General features: G+C 39.8%; 8 protein-coding genes across 8 annotated transcripts; 5 read left to right on the forward strand and 3 right to left on the reverse strand. All coding sequences in view use genetic code 12, as the record gives it.

Moving 5' to 3' along the window:
- The first annotated feature begins 1543 nt into the window (after nucleotides 1-1543).
- Nucleotides 1544-3995, forward strand: BED1.1 (zinc finger protein). The gene has a single exon (XM_001384151.1). The coding sequence runs from the start codon at nucleotides 2072-2074 to the stop codon at nucleotides 3701-3703; it is 1632 nt and encodes a 543-aa protein (XP_001384188.2). The 5' UTR covers nucleotides 1544-2071; the 3' UTR covers nucleotides 3704-3995.
- Nucleotides 3996-8715: 4720 nt separating this feature from the next.
- PICST_59544 (predicted protein) lies at nucleotides 8716-8892 on the forward strand (the record flags this gene model as incomplete). The annotated part of the gene is made up of 1 exon (XM_001384152.1): nucleotides 8716-8892. One exon carries the CDS (start codon nucleotides 8716-8718, stop codon nucleotides 8890-8892), a length of 177 nt encoding a protein of 58 aa, XP_001384189.1.
- Nucleotides 8893-9516: 624 nt separating this feature from the next.
- PICST_59682 (predicted protein) lies at nucleotides 9517-11349 on the reverse strand (the record flags this gene model as incomplete). The annotated part of the gene is made up of 5 exons (XM_001384494.1): nucleotides 9517-9587; nucleotides 9627-9827; nucleotides 9870-10971; nucleotides 10998-11047; nucleotides 11106-11349. The coding sequence occupies 5 exons, from the start codon at nucleotides 11347-11349 to the stop codon at nucleotides 9517-9519; spliced, it is 1668 nt and encodes a 555-aa protein (XP_001384531.2).
- A 981-nt stretch (nucleotides 11350-12330) lies between these two features.
- Nucleotides 12331-14702, forward strand: AVO2 (TOR2 binding protein). The gene is made up of 4 exons (XM_001384153.1): nucleotides 12331-13674; nucleotides 13717-14117; nucleotides 14198-14202; nucleotides 14312-14702. The coding sequence occupies exons 1-4, from the start codon at nucleotides 12796-12798 to the stop codon at nucleotides 14656-14658; spliced, it is 1632 nt and encodes a 543-aa protein (XP_001384190.2). The 5' UTR covers nucleotides 12331-12795; the 3' UTR covers nucleotides 14659-14702.
- A 655-nt stretch (nucleotides 14703-15357) lies between these two features.
- Nucleotides 15358-18090, forward strand: PICST_59113 (predicted protein; the record flags this gene model as incomplete). The annotated part of the gene is made up of 1 exon (XM_001384154.1): nucleotides 15358-18090. A coding segment is annotated over one exon (2733 nt), but the record flags the coding sequence as incomplete, so codon positions are not given.
- Nucleotides 18091-18099: 9 nt separating this feature from the next.
- PICST_44442 (predicted protein) lies at nucleotides 18100-19512 on the reverse strand (the record flags this gene model as incomplete). The annotated part of the gene is made up of 2 exons (XM_001384495.1): nucleotides 18100-18468; nucleotides 18550-19512. 2 exons carry the CDS (start codon nucleotides 19510-19512, stop codon nucleotides 18100-18102), a joined length of 1332 nt encoding a protein of 443 aa, XP_001384532.2.
- A 936-nt stretch (nucleotides 19513-20448) lies between these two features.
- PICST_45467 (predicted protein) lies at nucleotides 20449-20883 on the reverse strand (the record flags this gene model as incomplete). Its single annotated transcript, XM_001384496.1, has 1 exon — nucleotides 20449-20883. One exon carries the CDS (start codon nucleotides 20881-20883, stop codon nucleotides 20449-20451), a length of 435 nt encoding a protein of 144 aa, XP_001384533.1.
- Nucleotides 20884-21569: 686 nt separating this feature from the next.
- On the forward strand, nucleotides 21570-23012 carry PICST_31606 (predicted protein; the record flags this gene model as incomplete). The annotated part of the gene is made up of 1 exon (XM_001384155.1): nucleotides 21570-23012. One exon carries the CDS (start codon nucleotides 21570-21572, stop codon nucleotides 23010-23012), a length of 1443 nt encoding a protein of 480 aa, XP_001384192.1.
- Between the last annotated feature and the right edge of the window lie 984 nt (nucleotides 23013-23996).

The raw sequence follows: 23996 nt of genomic DNA on the forward strand, positions 1-23996 counted from the left end.
TACTTTGGACCTCGCGGAATTTCAAACAAAGCAAATTATGTGGAATAAAAAAATAGTGTATCCGGTTGCAAACTCCTGATATGCCTCTTTTCTTGTGGGCTATAAGTAGCAAATGAGACAACTATCGTCCTCAGTTGGAACAATGCAATGAGCCTATTTGTAAAAAACGTAGATTTGAAGAAACTCAGCGATGTCACTGACACAAGTAGGAAAGCGGAATTGTAGATTATTCACATGAATCATACTAAAATTCAACCTGATAAGTTGATGTCGTATGAAATTGGTATTCAAATTATTTCCTTGTATGATCAGTAGTTTGCGATTTTGTACCAGTTGGTTGAGTAGTGTTGCATACAATAGACACTTGATAGCGCTTTTGTATAGGCTTACTGACTGGGTAGATTTCCGAGGAGATTTTCGTATACGAGAATTAGCATCCCCTTTCTGACGTTCATTCTCGTCAATGCACACAAGCATCCTTGCTCGTGATAAGATTTTCTGGCAAAGCGGAGTTTCGGCTTATGTTTTGCTACTATCATATGGATAGTGTACTGTAATAGAAGCCTGTGTGCTTTGGCGTCGAGTGCACAACATATGATCAGTGCTCAATTGTAAGTATCAAATGTGGAGCTGAATTTCATCTATTTTTTGGGCATTTACTTATGTTTGCACCTCCCTCTTTTGCTGTGAAATCGACCCGAAAACTCCCAAGTATTGGTAGCTTCCAGCACATACATTGTGAGCAGACACCATATGCCCGTTTAGCATAAATAGACCAGATTTCGAGCTTATAACATCCAAAAATTGCTAAACCCTATAAGCTTTGCTAAAGTGTTGTCAACCTTATATGAAGAAACTAGGTTTTGAGTTTCTTCCCTATCCTGTACGTTGGCGGTTCATTCTGATAGGAGAGGTGCAATTACATTATTTTTGGCTCTCTATGCGCATCAGATTCTTTTTCGCCATGCTACGTAACTTCGGCGTGGCATTTCCAAATCAAGTTTATCCCTTTGTAATATACGGCATTCAATTTTTTTTTGAGAGGGGGATTTTTTGTAAGTAATTTTTGGGCGATCAATGGTTCCCTTGTAGTAACTGTATATTGCGGAATCAGTATTATTTTTATTTGAGACTGTTATTTTGACGCTGGGAGTAAAGTTCATGTATAGAAAGGAAAATATCGTTGGCTATTCTAACACGCAATTTTTTTGTTTTGTTTGTCGAGGGCTACCTGTGACAGTCCTGTCGAACAGATTCCCAGTCACAAGCCCAAGCGTCGGTCCTAACCGTGAAAGAAATTTCACGCTACAATACAAAAAAACTGCCGATTATTTAGGGTTGCACGACTGTGCTTACAATAGGAAAAATAAGGTATCAACAACAAAATTAAACTACTGGAAGCAAAAAAAAAAAATAAAAAAGTTCAAGTCCCAGATCCCTAAAAAATCTGACTTTATGTGCTCTTACATATACTTTTAATAGAGGTAGTGCCCACCGATATCTGAAAGATATCATGTAGACATATTAAGACACACCTATCCATACAAGCTTACAATTCAATTCTAATTCTTGTGTTTTTCCAAAGATTTTTGTTCATTATTACACTTATGCATAGTTCCAACCCTAATTAAAGAATCCATAGATTGATCTTCACTTCAGAACTACTATTCATTCTTTTTCGACTTTTTTTCCCTTATACAGCAATTTTATCTTTATTTTTCACTAGATTACATCAATTGACATCTAACATCGTTGCAAACGGAAACACCCTTGTCCTCGAGCACCTTCTTCCACAGCCCATCTGATAGAACCAACGGCATTTTCGGCATTTGCTCGATATCTACACCATTATTTCAAGCAAGCGATCACACCCAAGTCTTGGAATTGTGATCCAACCTGTCTTTCCCTTATTGTCTGAGGCAATTGTCCCTACCCTTCTGTGAAATAATTATACACGTCTTCCACAGACACTGTCGTGGTAGTATTAAGTGGAACTGTTCAATTTTAGCCTCCACACGGTGTCTATTATCGCCTTGGAAAATTGACTTCACTATGTACTTGTAGTAGAAGGATGTCCTCCGTACCTGAACAAAATCCTGGCAGCGATAACAACACACTATCCAATTCCACAACCAAGGTCACGGCTAATCAATATCTTGATTCAAATGTCTTTGCTGCTCCACAACCAACCGCTCTGTCCGAGGCGACAAGCGCCCCGAACGAACAGACTTCATCAGCACTTGGCTACTACCCCCAGTCGCTGCAGAACACCCAACAGCCTCCAGTTCACTACATTGACCATGGGTTTCAGCAGCGAGCGACTCTTCAAATGGTACCCCAGCAGCAAAATATGAATGTACAACAATTGCTGCAACCGCCACAACAAATACAACAGCCGCCGGTACAGTTCCAGCCTCTTGTAGTACAACAGCATTATTATGCGCCTCCTCCCACAAACACGTCAGACTCGTTCTACCAACAGTCGCTTCACGACCTTTCTTCTTACGCATATGCACCCTCGGCAGTTCAGATCATGGGTTCTACTCCGGCAGTAGCTCAACCGTACCTTGTTGCGACGCAGCAGTACGACGCTTTCCAGCAACAGCAGCAAGCGCTGACGCTGCAGCCACAAGCACAAGCACAAGCACAGCTCACACAATCCTCACAATCCTCACAATCCCAGCAATTACAAACGTTGCAACAGCAACAGCAACAGCAGCAACAACTACAACAACAACAACAACAACAACAACAACAACAACAACAACAACAACAATTGCAAAAAATGGCACAGCCATCTCCATTGCTTCCTAGTAATCCCACCTACCAGGCGCCAGCTCAAGGTTCATACCAGCAAAGTAATTACATGCAATTGCTTTTGGTACCGACTCAGAAACGACAGATCTCTACACCAAATGTATTGGGCAGCTCAGTTTCTTCAATTTCTGGAGATCAATCTGCTGTCGGACTGACTAATGACCAATTGAATTATATGAACTCGTCGTTGCCGCCATTGACTCCCTACGGAAATATTTATTCAGGAAATCTCCAACAGGGTCCTCTGCAGAGGTACCAGACACTGCAACTGGGCCAACAGCCCACCGTGTCATTTCCATTAAATGCCCAGCAGCCAGTCTTGGGTCTTGGAAGTGGCCAGATGTCTGGTCAAGCACCTCCCTACGTAAAAATGGATTACGATTTCAGCGGTGCTACAGGATCTTCTTTTTCTGTAATGCCCAATGTAGACGGATCTATAACATCTGCTTCATCTTCAGCCAATGACATACCAAAAAAAGGTCGGAGAAGAAGCAGCAAGTCTTCCCACATTATGACTCCAGAGACAGCCGAGAGAAATCGATGCAGAATTTGCAACAAACAGTTCAAGAGACCTTCATCACTTCAAACCCATTACTACTCACATACGGGAGAAAAGATCTTCAAATGTCCCTGGCCCGGTTGTGGGAGATTGTTTTCTGTCAAGTCAAATATGACGAGACACTACAGACTTCACGAAAGAGATTTCAACAAACAGAACGACAAGGAACTCAACCCCACTACCTTGCCCCGGGATCTAGAGTTATATCCTTCCAAAATCCTGTCCTCTAGCAATCCTACTTCAACTACTACTACTGCTAATAATAATGCATTGGAGGGCAGCTACAATTATCAACAGCCTAACATTAAAAAACAAATACTGGAATAATCAAAATTGAAAAATCTACTGCCAACATCTTATAACCCCAGGACTACGAAAGAGCTGGTGTTGAAGAGATTTTTCTAGCCAATAGAACTATTTCCCTCAAAAAAGGTATTTACTGTCTGACAGGAAAATAGAGTAAAGACAGAAACATATCGCCTGGGGAATATACAGAATAGTCTTTCGACTACTCGAACTTAGCCCATAGCTAGGATGATAGCGACCGGCATCATTCTGCATGGGTCAAATGTATGTATCATTAGTGTATAATAATACAATAACCTGAATTATCTCTCCTAAACAACTTAGCACATAGTATTGTTTTTGTCTCGTATGAGTTCGACTTAAGCTTAACCCAGATTCACAATACACTAAGCCTAGTCAATTCTCTTTGGGCTTCGAATTCTCTCTTAACATTGGATTCTACGGAGCTAACGAACGCCCTTCCTATTCTGCTTATTTTCTTCCGGAGTTTATCAAATTTATTACATGAAACATTCTTTCCCTTTGAAGAATCATCAACGCATCCACACGATGCCAGAATCCATTGCAAGCTTTTTCTAAAATGTAAACACGAATTTCACCACCTTGCACGTATTGTCAAATGATCGTCGCTTTTCAACAATCCTCGAGGAATCCATATGATGATCACACTATTTCTTTGTTTTGTATTCCAAGAATTGATTTTTTTCTTAATCCTTGCGTTTATTTTTGGATTGTTGCCGTATTTTTGGTTGATACTTTGATGTCATCTCGTCTGCTTTTGGACCTCTCCTTTCGCTTTCTTTCAGGAAACTTACAGTATTTTTGTTGGATGTTTTCGAAACTTTCAGTTCTTCGCCTCTCCAGACTGTTGGAAATGTTACATTCAAGAGTTTTCTCGTGTGTCTATTTCCGTAACCTACCGTCTGTCCCGGCTAATGGATGATCCCCCAACAATCATGTCTTGTGAAATTCCCTTTGAACTCTCTTTAATTCTCTGTCAGAGGTTCTACAAACCGTTTTAAGAGCAGAAATCGGGAAAGTGTCTTAGACTTCTCCAATAGATGAAGATTTACAAAAATAGACTAGTGGCAAACGATGATCATTTCGTATTATCGGTCAGCACTAGCATTCCCTATATTTTTGGTGGCCAGAGCTTCAAGTATTTTGGTGCTGAAAATTAAGAGTTTGTGTAGATTCCGAGGTTATGAACTTTCGGCAGTTGTTCAAAACAACTGTAGATCTCTGAAATTCCGCTGGGGCGCCGTACAAAAAAGAAACTAAAAAAACCTATATAAAATTTGCAGTGTGCAATATAAACTTGTAGAATACTATTATTAATCGTTGGGTCCGGAGCTCATACCATCTCATCGCCTCTTATAACCGTCATCCTTCGTCAAAAACCTGATTGCTAATAATGGTGCTCCTCCTAATCAAGGCTTCACTCCAGTTTCCAAGTGCGACAAGAAGGTGAAGAAAAGTCGTTGTTCCCGCATTTATCCGTGAATTCGTTGTTCTATAAGGAACGAATGTAGAACGTTCAAAGAAATATGCTTAATATTGCAGATTGGGGATTGTGCTACTGTCAAGAAGTGATTCAATTCTGTTGCTAGGGAGTTTTTTCGGCAAAATAAAATATTTGAATATCGGATATCGAGAACTGATTCTAACGTCTTTTATTGAAAATTGCAATTTAACGGCCACGAACAAATAGCGAAAGTCTTCTTGAACTTCTAATTAAATATAAGAGTATTTGCAATATTGAAGTCGTCGCTTTGATGTTGCATTATTGACCACACATATTTTAAATTGACATTGCGATAATGCTGAAGAAAGAAAAAGAATCAGCAGTTCTAAGCCATTCCTTCTGTTGAACATTATCAGAACCAGCATAAGTCAAATTCTAATTTGAATGTTCTTGTTCGATGAATTGACATTGTTCAGCAATGCCTGGTCATTAGAAGAGTGCTCAATAATGGAACACATATCAAACGAGGTGAGTCCTAAAAGAAAAGCCTGTTCGATTCTTTTATGCAACCAATTGATATCGATGTCGTGGGTTCTCAAGATATTAAGACACAGCATACCGACTATCAATTATCAATAAAATCATTCAATTTCATTAGAATGCTTTTGATCTTCCATCTATAACAGAACAATCGTCAAACAAAATTCCAATTCTTCCTATCAGATACAAGTGCTACTATTGGGGAATTATAAATTTATCAAACCCAGTTTCTTCAACCAATAATTATTTTGTTCACCTTTGAAAAGCTGATTGGTTTGAAATAGGAGATTAGGTCACTTTAAGTGCCATTGAATTGCTTTGGAATATATGTGAAGCAATATATCAAGAACAATTAATCAAAAATATCAAATTCTTGCAAACGGTATCATTATAATTGTTTCAGAGTGATCCATTGGATAGCCATCTGATTTTTATTTGAAAGTATTCGAACGAGATACAATGATGATACAAAGATGAAATCATTAGACACTGTACCAATTTAATAAGTCTTCAATCCGGAGTCTTGAGCCAATTGATTAATTTAGAAATTCAAGATATATTGAAGAGACTATTGGTTACTAACATATCTAATACACTGGACCAATAATTCTCCAAAAAATAATTGGTTGTCTTCAATCAAATTAACCAAGATATCATTACATACAAATGAAAATAAACAACGTCGGTGGTGATTGTTTTTGATTGACTTGATGATTGAATAATTCATTTTTGAAATTTCTTATCGCGATGGTCTTCTCATCAACAAGCACTCTTCATTGGTTATTATTTCAATTAAATGTGATTTCAAAGTATTCATGATTGAACAGACATCATTGTTGAACTTAAATCGTCAATTGAATTCACAGAATTGTATCCTAACGGAATACAGAAAAACCTTCCAAAGAAGAAATAGAATTTGAAAATTACAAGCAATTGATTTCAAATTAATTCAAGTCTTCGACATCAATTTCTAGACAGACAGAATTCTACCGAAATTATTCCGTCTTCAGTGACTGTTGGGGTATTTTTGAACACGTCGTTGTACCATTCAAAAATAAATAAATGTTCATAATGTCAACCAGTAAACGAATCCAAGAAGGCTGAAGAAGTCTTAAACTCTATATTCTAAATTATGGAGCTCGAATTACCTGACATTGAATGCCATTTAGGAAAACGGAATTGCCAGAGTACGATTTGTGTACCATGATGTCAAGGAAGTTTGACATGGGAGTGTCATACTAGCGTTCGGTCTATTTACTAGTAATATGTTTCATTATTGGCAAGTTTTTGAAAGTGGGTTGAAACCGAAGGAAACTACAGAAAGCAAACCCACATACCTGGCCCTATGGAGATTTTGGTGTAGTGCTGGTAAAATATATTAGAATATTCTATGCATTGGAATTGGAAACTTGACAGAGAGAGAGTCGGTCGACGAAACCAATGGCATCCTTGTTTGATAACGGAACTTCCCGACACCACTTTAAAAAATTGGGGGAATAGGCGGTTCCGAGCGTACAGCGGCATGTTTTGTTGGTTTCCACTTTGAGAAATATCGTCGGGACTACTATCTTGAAATAGTGGAAGATCTGCGAATCACATATTGGAATAATTCCAGCAGGTGTGGATGGCATATGTAGTGGCATAAGAAGGAAAATAAAAATGTTGCATATAATAATAGGGAGGCAGACGCTTGGTCTATACCTTAAATTATGGCTGGCAATATTTGTGTCGCAGCCAGACACTACCTGGCCCTATTTTGTTTTCAATTATGGAACTTCACAGATGTGTTACTTTTAATTACACATCCTATTGTGAACGCCTGTTCGTGTTCATCCCGGCATTTAGGGGGTTGCATATTGACGTTTTCGGAAGAAAAAAGTCGAATTAAACTTTATGCACCTAGCGATCCCTTTTGTTACACACGGAAATACAGAAGTTCCAACAATGTCGCTGGCAAGCACAGTATTCCGAACGCGCCTCGAGAGTAGGGCTTAGTGGTGTTTGACACTCAATTATCATCAGGGCATACTGTTGATTCGCGCCGCTGTTTACAGGAAGTAACTGGTGCAGACTCCAATGCAGTGGCGTAAGGCGGACTTAGTTTCAGGGGCCTGAAGGTATATGCCAGCGAAGGCTTCAGGTGTTTGAAGGTGCTGGTTCAAGGCGAACGTCGCCTGAGCAAATACGAGTTGAGGCAACTGCTTGCAAACCAAACTTTTTGAACGCTGTCAGTTTTCTATTTCCGCACCTCTCTTATTGGAAATCCGCTTCCAAGCAGCGTCTGGTATGGTGTCCAAGAATTACGTCACCGGCTGCGACACAAACCGCTGGTGTATCAGCACAGAAACCTTCCAAACTTCGACGGAGTCGCTTGTCAAAGTATTCTTTGGTAGTAGACATGACAAATCGCATTGTTCGTTGCGCCTTTCGATAAAGTCCGTTGTCAAAATCAAAAGCCGCTTATCACGGATTTGTGTTCAGGAGCAACTGAAACTGGACGGAACAATCTCGATCTGTCAGAAAGAGCCTAGGAGAATTGCCATGTATTTTACATTTCCCTTTAAGACTTGGTGTCATTGTTAAGTAATAACGAAGCTGTACCACAGAAGTAGGTTGTTCAGAACCAAATAGATTTGCGCAAATGGGATCTCGCAGCGCATTTGCAAACTAAAAAGTTCAGTTTAGTCAATGCTGAAAATACGCTCCCAATTTTGATTGAACCCTCATTGTATTGTGGCTGTCAACCCTGACTTGCAACCTCTCGGTCATTAGTGAGTGTCGGGCTATGGCACCAACGGCCGAAAATAACGGATAAATAGAAGTATACAGTATATGGACTCGAATTCCTGTCCGTCATCTATCACGTGACAAATATCACTTCTGTAGTCGCTGCATCTGGCACACGTCAAAATACACGTGATTCTCAACCAACCACAGCCAGTCTTTTGTAAAAATTGTTGACTAACAAAATACAGATAGATATGCTTGCAGATTTGCACCATTTAAATCCTACAAGAACTGGACCAAAATGGCTGGACACATTGCCAAATATCTCCGTCATGCACCTGTAGCCAAACCCCACGTTGACTTGAAGATCAAATGGGCTTCCAAGTTGTTGGGGGGTACCATGTGGTTTTACATTTTCTACAGAATCAAGGAAGATGGACCTGTAATGTTTGGCCAAAAGTTGCCATTTGAACATTAGAAATTGTACAAAAACAAGCAAGAATGCTCTATGGAGTTTTCTCATCGCTGGAATTGGTCTTTTGAGAAGATTTCTTGAATGTTCTAATTCTGGTACGCATAATATAGCCATAATAGTTATCATCAAGCTGAGCATTGTATGCCACATTGGCTCTGTCGGGTCTACGATCTATTTCATTACGTTTCATATCATAAAGGTAATACACGTTCTTTTATTGGAGTCTATGGACCATTTGGAATGTAGTCTGTAGATAGTATATAAGATTAAGAAATAATTAGAATCTGACATAAACCAGAAAGTTGATGGTATCAGATAGTAAGTCAGATACCATTCAAATATTAATTGAATTTTAACATAATACAAGGTATCTTCATAATCTGATAGTTCTATTCATTCAAATTATCGAATTTATGCCTAATTTCAACTTAATCTATGATTAGACTGAACTTGAAATCATGAAGAGTCTCTTATCAATGATGTCGTAGGTTTAGACTTCTTCAATAAGATTAGACTGAATGCTGAAATGCCATAGACTGTTCTTCTTTATGATAGTGATCGTCATTGATGGTACAATTAATTTTCTTCGATTCAGAGCAGAGATCCCATCTATAGTACAAGCTTTGATTAAGGTCTGCCACGGCCACGGAACTTGTTCCCGCGGAACGAATTACCTCTTCCTCCGCCGCCACGTATTCCTCGAGACGAGCCGTTACCTTTACCTCTTGATCTGGAACTGCCTCTGTAGAACCTTGTTGAGTTGATAAACTGTTTGGTTCTCTCGTAGTCTTCTATATTATCCTCATCTCTGAGTTCGTCCTCGTCTAGTTCAGCGTCTGGATCCAAATCGCCAGATGCTCTTAGTAATGGTTTCTTGATGCCTGTTTTGGGCGAGTACTCTATGCCTGAGAAACTGGAGTTGGCCCTGTCGTACTGGTCTTCGCTGAAGCTAGCATCATGTGAAGTATCATAGTAACCACTATCCTCTTCGAGTACGTCGCTTTCTCCTGCGGAATTTTTGTTTTCCTGAACCTTGAAGTTGAAATTGAACCCTTGACTATTTGAATGGTCTAGCTTGAAGTTCCCAGCCTTATCTAGCTTGAAGATCATTACATTATACTCGTGGGGAGACAGACGAATGCTGGCATGAGGCGTCGAGAGATGGTCACAGAGGTTGAAGTGCCACAAGTTGTAGTAGGCCTGGAAGTAGAAATCGTTAATCTTCTTCAATATACGCTTGTTGGTTGCAAGGTCTTCTTCAAATTCTTGCTGTAAACTTAACGGAATGATTTTGTCAATTGAATCGTTGATGGAAATGGGGATTTTGTCGAAAAGACTGAGGCCTACTTCTATTAGGTTTCGAAGCGTTTCTCGCTGTGCTGTGATGGGAACTTCGTTGGATACCAATAACTCCAACAATTCATCTTTTATGATGAGCCACAACTCGCCAAGAATCATACGAAGACGAGAAAATTTGGACCGGTAGTTCTCGATATACCCAGCTGAACCTCCCATACTATCTACAAAACTCATACCGTTCCCCATAACTGGATACCTGAAATGTAAGCCTTGACTAATGGTGAAGTCAGCACCGGTAATGATCGCCAAATGCTCCAATAGAGGCATCTTAATTACGGGAGCATGGCTCACAAAGATATTGATCGTACCAGAAGATGTAGGCGAATTAGATGTAGGATCATAAGTGCTGGTGTTCATGAAGTTGATGTACAATTCCGCTACTTGGATCAACGTGATCCACAACTCGCCAACTTTACCGCTACAGGAAGCGTAATTGAGGTTGCCATTGTCAAAGAGACTGTGGATCTTGAGAGTTCCCCCAATTCCGTACAATCTGATGTTAGGTTGCGACTCAAGAGGAGTAACGATCTCCCAGTTGTGGGTATGGTCAATCAAGAACAAGTTCGAAACTACATACTCCTTGCTGTGGATCTTTTCTACGATTTTAGGGTCATCAAGGGGACCAAAAATGGTGTAAACGGGGCAGGGGAACCGAAATTCGCCTTTCAAGTACATCGAGAATTGACTTATGGAGTTGTGCGATTCAGCGAGCTTCAGCCGAAACTGGTGGAACTCGTCGTTTTGTGCACCATTAGTGCTGGAATATGCATTGGAGTTGGTGCTGGAATTGTTATTGCTGCTTGAAGTATAAGAAGTAGAATTGATGTTGGAATTGGAGATGGAGTTGGAGATGGTACTGATGTTGTTGAGTTCTTCTACGATTTCTGGCTCTAGCACTTCCAGAAACGCCACAATCTGCTTCAAATAGCTGAGGTCTTTATACTCGTCAATGGTGTCGTTGTCCCAGAACCCGAAATTGCCTGTGTGGATAATAGCATCTATAGGATTCCCTTTCTGGAGCTCCTGGTTATAGAGCTCGGGAATGGCATGGAGATTGCCCTGGATATCGGAGATAGTCAATATCCGGTACGAATCGGTCATCAAAGGGGCGCTTAAAGTTGAACTGTTGATGTAATTGAATAATAACACTCAAAAGTGTTGATACTGAAAGTACCAATGAAAAGTATCTATGAAAAATGTAATCTTGGATGAATAGCAAACTGAAACGATACTCTTGAAGTTAAGATATCCTCGTGGCCTCAGCTACACGATGGCAAGCTACTGATACTATGGAGACTCTCAACCGAATCGTATGGATACGCAATAGAATGGGATACCGTGAAGAGCTGGTTATGGAGTCATAATTGGCTTATTGTGGTGTTAAGGAACAGGACCTTGAGATGTCGTGGGGAGACAAAAGGCGATAGAGAGAAATAGCGAGAAAAGGTGTCGCGAGAAATAGCGAGAGAAACAAGATCTAGTGAGGATCAGGACGCGCAAATAGGGAGGGAGAGGCTGACCAGATATTTCTGGCTAAGAGATCAGACTAAGACATCTTTCTACAATAAGCGCAGTTCGTGCAAAGTAGCATAAAGTGGAGCATTACATATAAAGTTATCATACTAAGTGGTCCTATCTTTTGCCCTTGTACTACTGCTACTGGTTTAAGGGACCCATAAAATCATGCCATTCTCAGGATCTGGAGGATCTCGCTAACTCGGGCAAGATTCGCGGATTTTTCCACTAAGGAAGGCTCGCTATCAGAGTCAGCTAGGTCCCCTAAACAGCACCGGATGAGTTGAAAAAACCGCCAAAATAAAGCCAAAATTCCGGTCGTGACAACCTCTACAAACACGTTACCTACCTATTCTATCGATGCGTACTATTTACATCTTCAAATCGGCTCACATCTGCGTTAGTTCCCCTATCCCGTCTTGCCAGACGCTGATATCCCCACAACATTCGATACCTGCAGATGGCTCCCACAGCGAAGTATCTAAATCTTTGTCTCCTGAGTGAAATTCCATATTTACCATTTTCCAGCATCCTTTAGCAACCAGTAGCTTTATCGAGAAGATAGTCCTTCGGAGTTCGTGTCAAAGGCTTGTAGGATACCCATCAAAAGAGCATTTACGCGTTTTTTTGTGAAACCTGACTTTCGTCACTGCCAGGGCATATCTCTCTATCGGAATCCTCAGAGCCATTATAGAGAATCGAAGATTCAAGATTATCGTATCATTAGCAATACCAATTCCATTTCAACTTGTTTAAGTAGTTCAATTCGCCCGCGATAGCCATTTTTCATTTACCAGACACATTTTTCATTCTACATTATCGATCTCATCATACTATTCACATCGCCGTCACTACCAGTATTCTTCACATCTTCCTCCACGACTATTGCAACCCATCACCAGCAAAAGATTCTTATCGCTTCATAATTTCTTCGATATCGTCATCGTATTCCTCGTTATTTGAATACATTCATTTTCATTTTCGTAACATTTTCATTTGTTTACTTATTTATCCTCATTCCACAATGCAAATATGCTAGAGCCACAGCAACGTCTAAGAAATGCCGTAATCGAGGGAAATCTACCCATAGCCCGAAGGCTCATGAGCCGGTTTCCCGAGCTCTGGCTAAATGTCGATTCTGGTCATAATGGCTGGTCCAATCTCCATTACGCGGCCTATAACGGAAATTATCTTATCTGTTTTCATTTGATATCCTACATCAACAACCATTTAGGCTCACTTCAAAGCCAGTACACGCTGCTAGATTTGCTCACATTTGACGAGCTCACAGTACTTCACTTAGCAGTCGTAAATCACCATTCACAAACGCTTCATTATCTCCTACAGGAGTTTCCAGGCAGGCTCTGGCTCAATTTTGCAGGGGGAAAGTTGAAGCAAACACCTCTTCATTACTGCTGCATTCACGGATTCACAGAAGGAGTTAATTTACTCATGGATTACGGTGCAAATTGGGAGTTACAGGACGTAAACGGTGATACTTGTCTACACTTGTGCTTTCAGTATGGCCATTTTGAGTGTATCCGTGCCATATACAAGTTTGTTGTTCTAAACTACAAAGATAAAGAAAAGTCTCTGGCCAAACTCACTGAGTTTGAAAAAATGAAAAACAAAAAAGGCTGGGTCGGCCAGGACTACTCATCCAGTTTCGATTTATTAAGCCAGTATAAGCTGCTAAAACGTGAACTCTTTGCACTTAACTTCGATTTTCAGGAGTCAATTGCTCTTACTGATATCAGTTCATCCAACTCTTCATTCTTGAACTTGCCAAATCGGTCACAAACGTCTCTTACTGAGAATAAGATCTTATCTAGCCCAATTGTTCCTGTTTCTCAGTCTCTGTTAAAGACAACAGAAGAGGATCCAGAGACTCCTACAACCTCAGATTACCCCGTGTTTCCTACAATTTCGTCTACACAGCCTTCAGTTACAAAGGTAGGTGCTCGAGCTCATTCTCAGTCACTTCCAGGATCTGCAACAGTTCCAGAATTCACTTCTACTAAACAGAAATCTGCAGCAAACAGATCTAGATCAAACACAACATATACCTACAAACCACCTAACCCCATAAACACCAATAGCATGGTCGTATCACCGAGAACTGCCCTACCACCAAACACTCCCAAAGTCAGCAAAGCACCTTCGTTGAAATCTGTAACAATATCGCCTTCTATCAGAAACAACCAGGACGTTCCCACTTCGCCACAATCTGCGCTCTCTAGTAACTCCTCTACGAATAATTCTCCTATTAACCACAGTAATGGTGGAGGGACAAGGAAAAAGAGCCATTCGTTTTCGAAACCCAGTGGTTCATACCAATTGACGTCAATGAATGTGTCATCTATTGAAGAAAACGACCAATGGCCCATAATCGCATCGAATATAGCATCACAGCTGCCTCAGGACCTCAAGCTAGTTCCGGTACAAGAGATGATAATACCAGCCAAAACTGGATATGTTGCTGATATTTCTGGAACTGCTACCCCAACATCGATTCTGCACCCGGAAAAACTGCGTAGATCGTCGTCAGCTTCGTCTATTGCTGCGAAATTGGCCTTTAACAGCAGCAGAAGTTCGCTAGAAACGCTGAACAGTCCTCGAAGACGGCCCTCGCTTTCTATTTCCACCAATGACGTTATGCACTCCAGTGCTAGTAGTAAAAGTCGAAGCAGAAGTGGAAGCGACGAGAGATCGCCGCATCATTTACGGAAGACAAAATCGTCGGGTAAGCTACCCTCGGCGCTGTTAACTCCTACGGTGGAAAAGCAGGGAGGGTCTCTTGATTCTTCTTCATACAACAACAGCTCGACTTCGGTCAATCTTGAAAGCGGGCGCAGAGCCAACATCAATAGTATTAGTTTCAGCAGGATAAGGTAGGAAGGATAGAATATGAAAGCGTAAGGAAACGCAATAAATCTAATCTAGCCATCAGTAAAGAAGAAGAAGCAGCAGTAGTAGTAGTAGTAGTAGTAGTAGTAGTAGTAGTGGAGGAAAAGCAAAAGAAAGGTAGAACAGAAAATCATTGAGTAAAAACGGATTATCCAGGTATTTCATGGTGATTGCAAATTGTTCAGAGTCGCATAAAAAGTGTCGCAAAAAGTGGCACAAAAATGAGCAAGCGCGTCTTTATTGTACTTCCATATCAGATCAAGAATTTGAAAAACTAAAGAGCCTCTACTTCCGTACCTTAATCAACTTGATCGCTAGCCCTAATCTAGTATCACGGATACGATGTCGTATCGCTCGAAGCAGGCTTCTATCAGTCGGTTTTTCAAATCAACAAAATCGAATAATTCTGCGAAAAATGAGCCTGCCGTACAGCATATCCCGAAGAAGACAGGGGTGATGCTGAAATTTTCATACAACAACAAAGAAAACGTAGTTGAAGGTGGTAAAGACACAGAGGGACCACACATAGTTGGATCTCATGTGGAATTACCAGGACAATCAGTCAACTCAGTTGTTAATTCAGATTCCATAGTGGTGAATAGCAATCTGGAAATTGATCCAAAAATCTCTAGTGTTCTGAAAAGAAAGCCTGACATAGATATACAGCTGAAAACGACAAAAAAGAGATCCAAGACTTTGACCCCTCTCGAGAAGCAAATTCGTGAATTGCGCGAAAGTCACAAAGACAAAGTGCTAGTAATACAAATAGGGTACAAGTACAAGATGTTTGGTGATGATGCCAAACTTGGATCTAAAATATTGGACATTATGTATATCAGAGGTGGAGATGATGGAACCAGAGATGAATTTTCGTATTGTTCTTTTCCTGACTTCAAATTGCATATCAATCTCAAGCGGCTTCTTACCCATGGGCTCAAGATAGGCGTAGTCAAACAATTGGAGTCCGCCATTGTAAAGACTGTAGAAAAGTCGTCAAAGTCTTCTGATTTGATGAAAAGAGAAATTACAGGAGTTTACACGAGAGGAACGTATATGGGAGACGAATATGTTCAATCTTCTGGTAATTCAGCAGATACAGAGTCTCCGTATTACATCATTTGCATAAATGAGATTAATCAGAAAGAACTATCTATGGTAGCAGTTCAACCAAAGACAGGAGATATCGTACAAGACACTTTTAAAGACGGTCTCAATAGAGACGAATTGGAAACACGGCTCATGTATCTCAATCCTAGTGAGGTTATTGTACTTAGTAGCGAACAGCCGAGTGTAGAGACCTTGAAAACAATAAGGCTTGTAGCCAGTGACGTCCAATTACTTCCCAGAAAGAGAAAGGGAGAAGATGAAGTATTCAATGGACTCATTGAGTTCTTTGACTCAATAGATAACGGCAAGTACAAACATTTGGGAGACTACTTTTCGGTTAATTTCTCCAAACACATTCAATCGTGCTTTTATGAACTTATTAATTACCTTCTGGAATTCAAGTTGAGTAATGTTTTCACCATTCCTGACAATATTAGCAACTTTACAAACTCAAGAAAATACATGGTTTTGCCAAATAATACCCTCTATGCCTTGGAAATCTTCCAAAACTATACTAATCCCGCAAGCCAAAAGGGAACATTGATATGGTTGCTTAATCATACGAGAACGAGGTTTGGCAATAGATTGCTCAACAAATGGGTATCAAAACCTTTAATTGAAAAAGAGAAAATAGAAGAAAGATTGCTTGCAATTGAAGATTTGACAGGAGATTTTAACAACGTTGTAGATGCCCTCAAGATTCAATTGGATAAAATGGGCAAATCGCTTGATTTAGAGGAGTTGCTCATGAAGACTCACTATGCAGCAACATATAATTTAGACAAGATCAACAGAAGAGATATCTACAATATGTTAGATTGTTTCCAGAGCGTACTCGAATCAATGAATAGATTTGAAAAAGGGATTACCGAATTTTCCAAAACCAAAAAGTCACCGTTATTGACGAATATACTTCTAGAGCTTCTGGAAATGTCCAAAACTACAGTCGTTTCCAATTTGTTGAACAAAATAAACCGTTCCTATGTAATGAACGAGTCAAAAGATCCCGAGGAACAAGTGACACAGTTTTTCAACCTTGACAATCATAACTGGGAGGATATAAGATCTGAGTTCTCCGAACTAGATAAGATTGAAAAATTATTTGAAGAAGAATTATTAAATATTAGACGGGTGCTAAAACGACCACAATTACAATACATTACAAACAACAAGGAGCCTTACTTGATTGAGGTAAGAAACGGAAAGCAGGTAGATGAGCTACCAACAGATTTTCATCGTATCAATGGAACAACCACTGTTTCTAGATTCAGATCAGAGAGGACTGCGCAATTGTATATCAAGAAGCAATATCACAAGGAAAAACTTCTTGTCAATTGTAACGTAGCATTCAATGATTTCTTGAAGGAAATAGATGAACAATATGAGTTCTTCAGTAAGATCGTCAAAAACTTGTCTGTCTTCGACTGTTTATTATCTCTCACAGCAGCAAGTTTAGCATCCAAGAATACTCGTCCAATTTTGGTGGATCAGCAGTTAATTGAAGTTCAGAAAGGTCGTAATCCGATTATTGAATCATTGCACAACAGGAACGACTATGTACCTAATGATATCGACATATGTTATGACAATAAGGTCTTGATCATCACCGGACCAAATATGGGAGGTAAGTCTTCGTATGTCAAACAAGTTGCCCTACTTGTTATTATGCTGCAGATTGGCTGTTATATTCCTTGTGACAGGGCCACTTTAGGAGTATTTGACTCTATTTTTATTCGTATGGGAGCTAGCGACAACATCTTGAAGGGTAATTCTACATTCATGAATGAGATGTTAGAGTGTAGTAATATCATTCATGGAATATCCAATAAGTCGTTGGTAATTCTTGACGAAATCGGAAGAGGTACTGGAACAAGTGACGGGATTGCTTTAGCGTATTCAATTCTTCGTTACTTAATAGAATCTCCACTACGGCCATTGGTATTGTTCATTACACATTATCCTTCCCTTCATGTGCTTGAAGATTCCTTCCCTACCGTCGTGACTAACTACCATATGGGCTTTCAACAAATCCATAAAGACGATAACGATTTTCCTGAAATCATATTCTTGTACAACTTGGTCAAAGGAGTTATCAATAATCTGTATGGGTTGAATGTAGCGAAATTGGCAGGTTTACCAGTATCGGTAATTTCTGGTGCTCATAGAGTCAGCGAGCTGCTCAAGTATAAAGTAGAGATTCAGCAGAAGGAACAATTTACTATGAAGTTCGGCTCTATATTACAGATGTTGAAGAAGGACGAGATAAACTCCAACAATATTCTCGAGCTTGAAAATCTATTTCTGTACATCTGAACTAATTAGTTAAGCACACAAGTGAAAAAAATCTATACACGTCTTGTTAAAACTTTCAGGATTATCCAAGTAAATGTGATGCCCCGCATCTTCGATAATTTTAAAGTCTGAAATCTCTGGGTTTATTTCCTTTAGTTTATCATGAATATATAACCCACCCTTTTGGTTCATCCAATCCTTGTCGCCATATACCCATAAACTTTTAACTAATGTTTCGTTCAAATACTCGACTAGACCACGATCACAGAGAGGTAAACGAGCCAAGATCTCATGGTTAATGAATTTGGTAATGGCTATTTCTCCTGAGCCCTGGTATTGGTTGAAAATGGAATATGAATAACTGTGAAGTTTAAGAATTAAGTCTAGGGAAGAATTAGACTTTACCGAAGCTGCTGAGGACTCCAGATACGAGCGTTTTATATTCGCATTAGTGACTAGAGTATCGACATCCTCGTCTACAGCCTCATCCTCATTAGTCTTAAGGTTTCTAAATCGTTTATAGGACCAATAGGATAATATTTTTGAGTAGAAGGGTCCGAAATTTTGGAGAATTTGGAACGGTGATTTGTTGTATTTCCATATCTTCTCGAGAATGTAATTTTTGGGAAACTTAGGCTGTCCCAAGCTCTCCCAAAGTGACCTAAGTTCATCTGTCACTACATCTTCTTCGTCAAAATCGACAATTTCTCTGAAAGGATCGATTTCGTCTCCATGATAATTCTTCTGGTGCTTTTTGTTATTAAGCAAACTATTATAACTTGACTCCGTGCCCATAGGACTGACAGCTATAAATTCGTCTACTACTTTATCCAGTGCCTTATTATATTTCATCAAGTAGCAGCAGGACAAGTACGCACCCATGGAATGGCCCACTAGTTTGAATTTTTTGATTCCACGTTTCTTTCTCCAGCACTCTAGTTTATCAATAAACCAGTTTTCGATATCTACAATCTGTTTAATCTTTTCTGCTTTAGTTTTTGGCTCTGTCAAGAACTCTTTAGGGAAAGTAGGTCTAGAGGAATTTCCAAAGCCAGGCAAGTCGATGACGTGTAGACGAAGCCCTGGTTGAGATTTGAGCAACGGTTCGACATTCTTGACAAAATACCCCAAGGCTGCCATATACCCATGGATAATTACGAGATGAGTTTCCGTCACAGATGGGTCTGTATTATTAACTAGATAGAGCTCATGAATGGAGACATCTTCGTCGATTTCAATATCAAGAAGTTCAGCATAAAGCGGAACGTTCCTGGTATGTGGTTCCTCATCTTGCACTTCATTTTCTGGCTGTCGTCCTTTTTCTTCTGCATTCTTTTCCTCTATAGGCTCTTCTATGTAGATGTCGTCCAGAAGAATGGCCCGAAAAAGATCGTACTCGATGACAGTATTCTTGAAGCGTGCCTTTCGAACAGCTTCCAGCATCTGGCTACATGATGTCAGATGTCTCATGAGTTGAGAACAAGAAGACCACCAGTCACGAAAGGACATACTTAAGGGAATGGAATTGATTTCCATGGAACTGGAAGCACTGGTCGATTCGCTGGCACTCATGGACCTAGGCTTCGTGCTCTCAGGCTGCCCCATAGTAGAAATTGCATCTTTGATCAACGAAGTCATCTTCAGCAGTTTTCATGGAGAAAATGAAAAGAAAAGTAGCACAAAATGATTCAATTCGAGTATTACGAAATCAGGGATCAAAATCCTTATCACGGAGCGTTACCTTATCAGTCACGTGGTCATCAAATAAGATAAGAACAGTAAGAGATGTAGCGAATGGTGTGAATGAAGTGTGGTGGGAATAACTGGCAAAGTCGTGGATAGCGAGAAAGTGATTAGAAGGGACTGATCTTGTTGGACACGTTTGTTTTTTTTTGAAATTGGTTTCTTTCGACAATTTTCAGTTTCTGAAGTAGCTTCCGTCTTTGTGGAGTCAACGGCTGAATCTCGCTTAGAAGGTTCCGCCGCTGCTACATAGCCGAATCAGACAACAGAAATGGCAGAGGTGTTTAGAAAAAGAATAGTGTAAGATTCAGAAGAACCTCGAATGAAGTATTGGACTTCGAAAAATGTAACCAAAGTGAATTGTAAAAGAAAAAGAATAGAATATTATGCTTTTGGATAAACAAATCTGGTAGATTTTGCCATCTCAGTATCCCAAAATAAATGAGATGGAAGTTTCAATTACTTGAATTCTAGAGAGTAAAAACTCCTCTATGATATCCGAAAACATACTACTATTAATTCATTATTAGGATTGATCTATATACTCACTATAGACGTCTATTAAAAAGAAGTGAAACCCATAAAAAGAAAAATCAACAAACACAAAAACTACAAGAATAATGCACGAATATCATATCAATGCTGGTTCTTGTTGTCGAATTCTGTGTAAGCAGGAGGGGCACCAGACGACGAACCTTCTGTGACAGCACCATATTGAGGTTGAGGGGTTTCTACACATAAGGGCTGGTTGACGATTGGCTTTTGGGCTTGCTGGCGTTGTGGTTGCTGTTCGCAGTGCTGGTGAATATGCACATGGTGATCAGAACCTCTGGGCGTCTGGTTTTCCAAGTCGCTCCTATATACATAGAACACCTTCGTTTCAGAGCTGTAAGGCGGATATTTGGCGATGATGTACCACGAGTGGATCAAACCAGGGAAATAGCCTAGGATACATAATAAGATGTTAATGAGCGAATCTGACGAACAGAAACCTCTTCTAATCCATACCGGCAAGGGAGGGAATAAGACCGAAAGAACGATCATCACACAGTCGGAAATACAGTAGCACATGGTGGAGTGATGCGATGTGGTGTAAATGTTGTGCAACGTTATGTAATTAAGTACTAGTGATGAGTAATTAGCAACTAGTAGATATGAGTGATGAGTTTGATACTAGCAGGGATAAGTGGTCGATATACTAGTACTGACGAGTTATAGAACGACAATTGAAGTTGCTATTAGCCTATAACTATTAATAAAGAAGAATCAAAAACGATGTTGATCTTTTAATTCTGCTTGTGCAAAGATGGCAATTATATGCGTATGAAAAGACAATTAACTGACTACGTAGTAATTAGTAGTCTTAGTTTGAATTAATGATGATGATATGACAACAACGACGGTCTTGTTCTCTTAGCGACGATGTTATAATTGTCAAATAAATAGTAGATTCAGAATGTCTATGAAATTAAACTGGAGATCATCTGCTAATTAAATGAATTCCGGCAGATTTCTTCTTCTTATATAGGAGTGATTTTCTGTTGATCACACTTTTTCTTTTTAACAACCGGTGCGCCGGTCGCAACTGAAGCTGACTTTGGGTCATACAGTCATATGATTTGTTGCGCATGATATTAGTCACATGCACTTTTAGTATGACGGCAAAAGATTGAAGATCGATATCAAAGTCAAAAGCAAGATTCGACTACACTTTTTTGCCAGAGTTCGCCAAAGTTCGCTTCCATCTCCATTACGTAATGTCGTCGCTTTCGTTCAATGTCTCGTACAATTCCATTACGAAAAAAGTGACTGTTCCGAGATCCAATACTGTTCAACAGCTCATTGCCGTGAGTTTGGACAAGTTTTCTATCAATTCAGGCAAGTATGGGGGCCAATTATACCACAACAATAAATTGCTAGAATCGTCTTTATCGCTTCGTCTCGCAAATTTGATTAACAACTCCAAATTGACGCTTAAAACGACGAATTTGGCTGCATCTGCTCAGCAAATCAATGTAAAATTGATGATTTCCAGCGATTCTGAAGGTACAAAACAGATTATCAATAAAGTGGACAGTAATGCAACTCTTCTTGAGTTATTGCAGCAATTTGAAACGAGCGAAAATATCCAATTGTTGACGAAACCAAGTCAATTGGGTATTTTGAGTGTGACGTATCCTTCTGATAGCTACTCTTCTACCAGATTAGGTTCGCTTGTAGGTAATGTGTCGAATGTAGTAATCAGATTCAACTACACTATGGGTGTAGATACAGCAAAATTGAAACAGCAGGAACAGCAGGAATCAGTAAAGTTGCAATTGAAACAACAGCAAGAAAGGATCGCTAGACAGAGAGAGGAAGAAAGAGCCAAGGCACAAAAAGAATTAGAATTACAGAAACAGCAAGAGCAAGATCAGGCATTGAAGGAAGAGGAGGAAGAGGAAGAGACTCCGGAACCTACTGAAAGTATCATAGAAACAAAAGAGAAGCCTTCAATTCCTTCTTCTACTATTAATGCTGATTCTATATTAGAAAAAGAATCGTACCAATTTCAGACTCCACAAATTGAGGAAACTCCGCTACTCTTTGTACCCGGCAACTCCAATTCTGCCTTATATGAGAATCCAGATGAAGATTACGAGATGACGGTATCTCAGGCAAAGACGTACCAGCAGCTAATCCAAAATTCTGGAAAGAAGAGAAAAGCCAAGCAAATCAATAAACCTGTGAGGCTCTTAATTAGAGTCAAATTTCCAGATCGGTCTATTTTACAGATTAATTTTGTAAATGATGTCGACACCATAAAGTTGGGACATTTGGTTAAGAAAATCGATGGCTTGTTGAAACCAGAATATATCAATCATTATAATATTAAGGCGGGATACCCCCCACAAACGATTCCATTGAACTTTGAAAACAACAATACGTTTTTGGTAGATATTCCCGATTTTCAGAGCGAGAGAATCGTGTTAATCTGGGAGCTCTCGGACGGTGCACCTAGTAAGAATGGACCGTTCTTGAATGAGCAGCTTATTGAGGATGTTAAGACATCAACGGATTTACCTGAAGTAGTTCTTGAAAGTCATAGGGGAGAATTACCTGATGATGCGCATACTAAAACAAGAACTTCTGGACAAGGATCTGAGGCCAAATCAGAGAGTAAGGGTAAACTAGTTCCTAAGTGGTTGAAGTTTAAGTGAAGTTTAAGTGAAAAGAGTAAAATGAATGTTTATGAACAGATCAATAATGAGAGAAGGAGGACACGACGCAACAACCTTAAGATAACAATAATTGTTAAATTGCTGAAAACGAAAGTCTGTAGAAATGTTCATTCTAGTTACTTATGCCTTTCACGTTCGCCAAATAAACGCCAACTATGTAGTCTAAACTTTGATCTCCGACAGGAAGCATGTTTTGAAGTCATCATGAAATATTGCCGTGCAGTTTACCTTGTACCGTTCTAGAGTCTACGTAAGGAAAGAATTGACGGTGTAACCTTGACATTAAACAGTCACAGAAGGCCGTAGAAATTCTAAACAATACATAACGAGAAATCGGTTCCAAGCAGAGTGTATAGCGAAAAGTCAAGAGAATGTGAAATTTACGAACTTTTTGCAATTCGAATCGCCCAAATAGGCAGGAGGCGAGTTCCGCTTGTATTAATCGTAACTGGAAAGTGGTTCCATGCAATTCCTCATTCGCTGGCACAAATTGGACTAGACACAGATAAAGCTCCAATTAGTATGGTTACCATGGTTCCTTTAGGGCCAGTTGCCTAAACCAGCAACAGTGAAAATTTTTGCCGCGGTGATCTCACTGTTCACACTCCTAGCCCGGTACCGGTGTCCACTGCAAAAGCAATGACCTCCCCTCCGGTATTGCCAGTCTACAACCAATATACGATACGGCGGAATGAGGAAATAGCGATATACGTTTTGGGAAGGTAAAATTGGGACTGCTTTTTCAATTGAATTTTTCAGTTTACAATTCCAATCTTATCTTTATCTTCTTCTGTGTTTGTGATTTCGTGTTTGAGAGCAATAAAATGCTACCTATCTACACTATTAGCAGCACGTTGGAGAGGTGCACAGAGGGGGAAACCCTGTGAGAAATGAGTCATAAAAATGGAACTTCTATGGTGTTTGTATGAAGGGAAATGGCACTATATGAAGGGAAAACGCTCT

Source organism: Scheffersomyces stipitis, chromosome 4, assembly GCF_000209165.1.
Source record: "Scheffersomyces stipitis CBS 6054 chromosome 4, complete sequence".
NCBI lineage: Eukaryota > Fungi > Ascomycota > Pichiomycetes > Serinales > Debaryomycetaceae > Scheffersomyces > Scheffersomyces stipitis.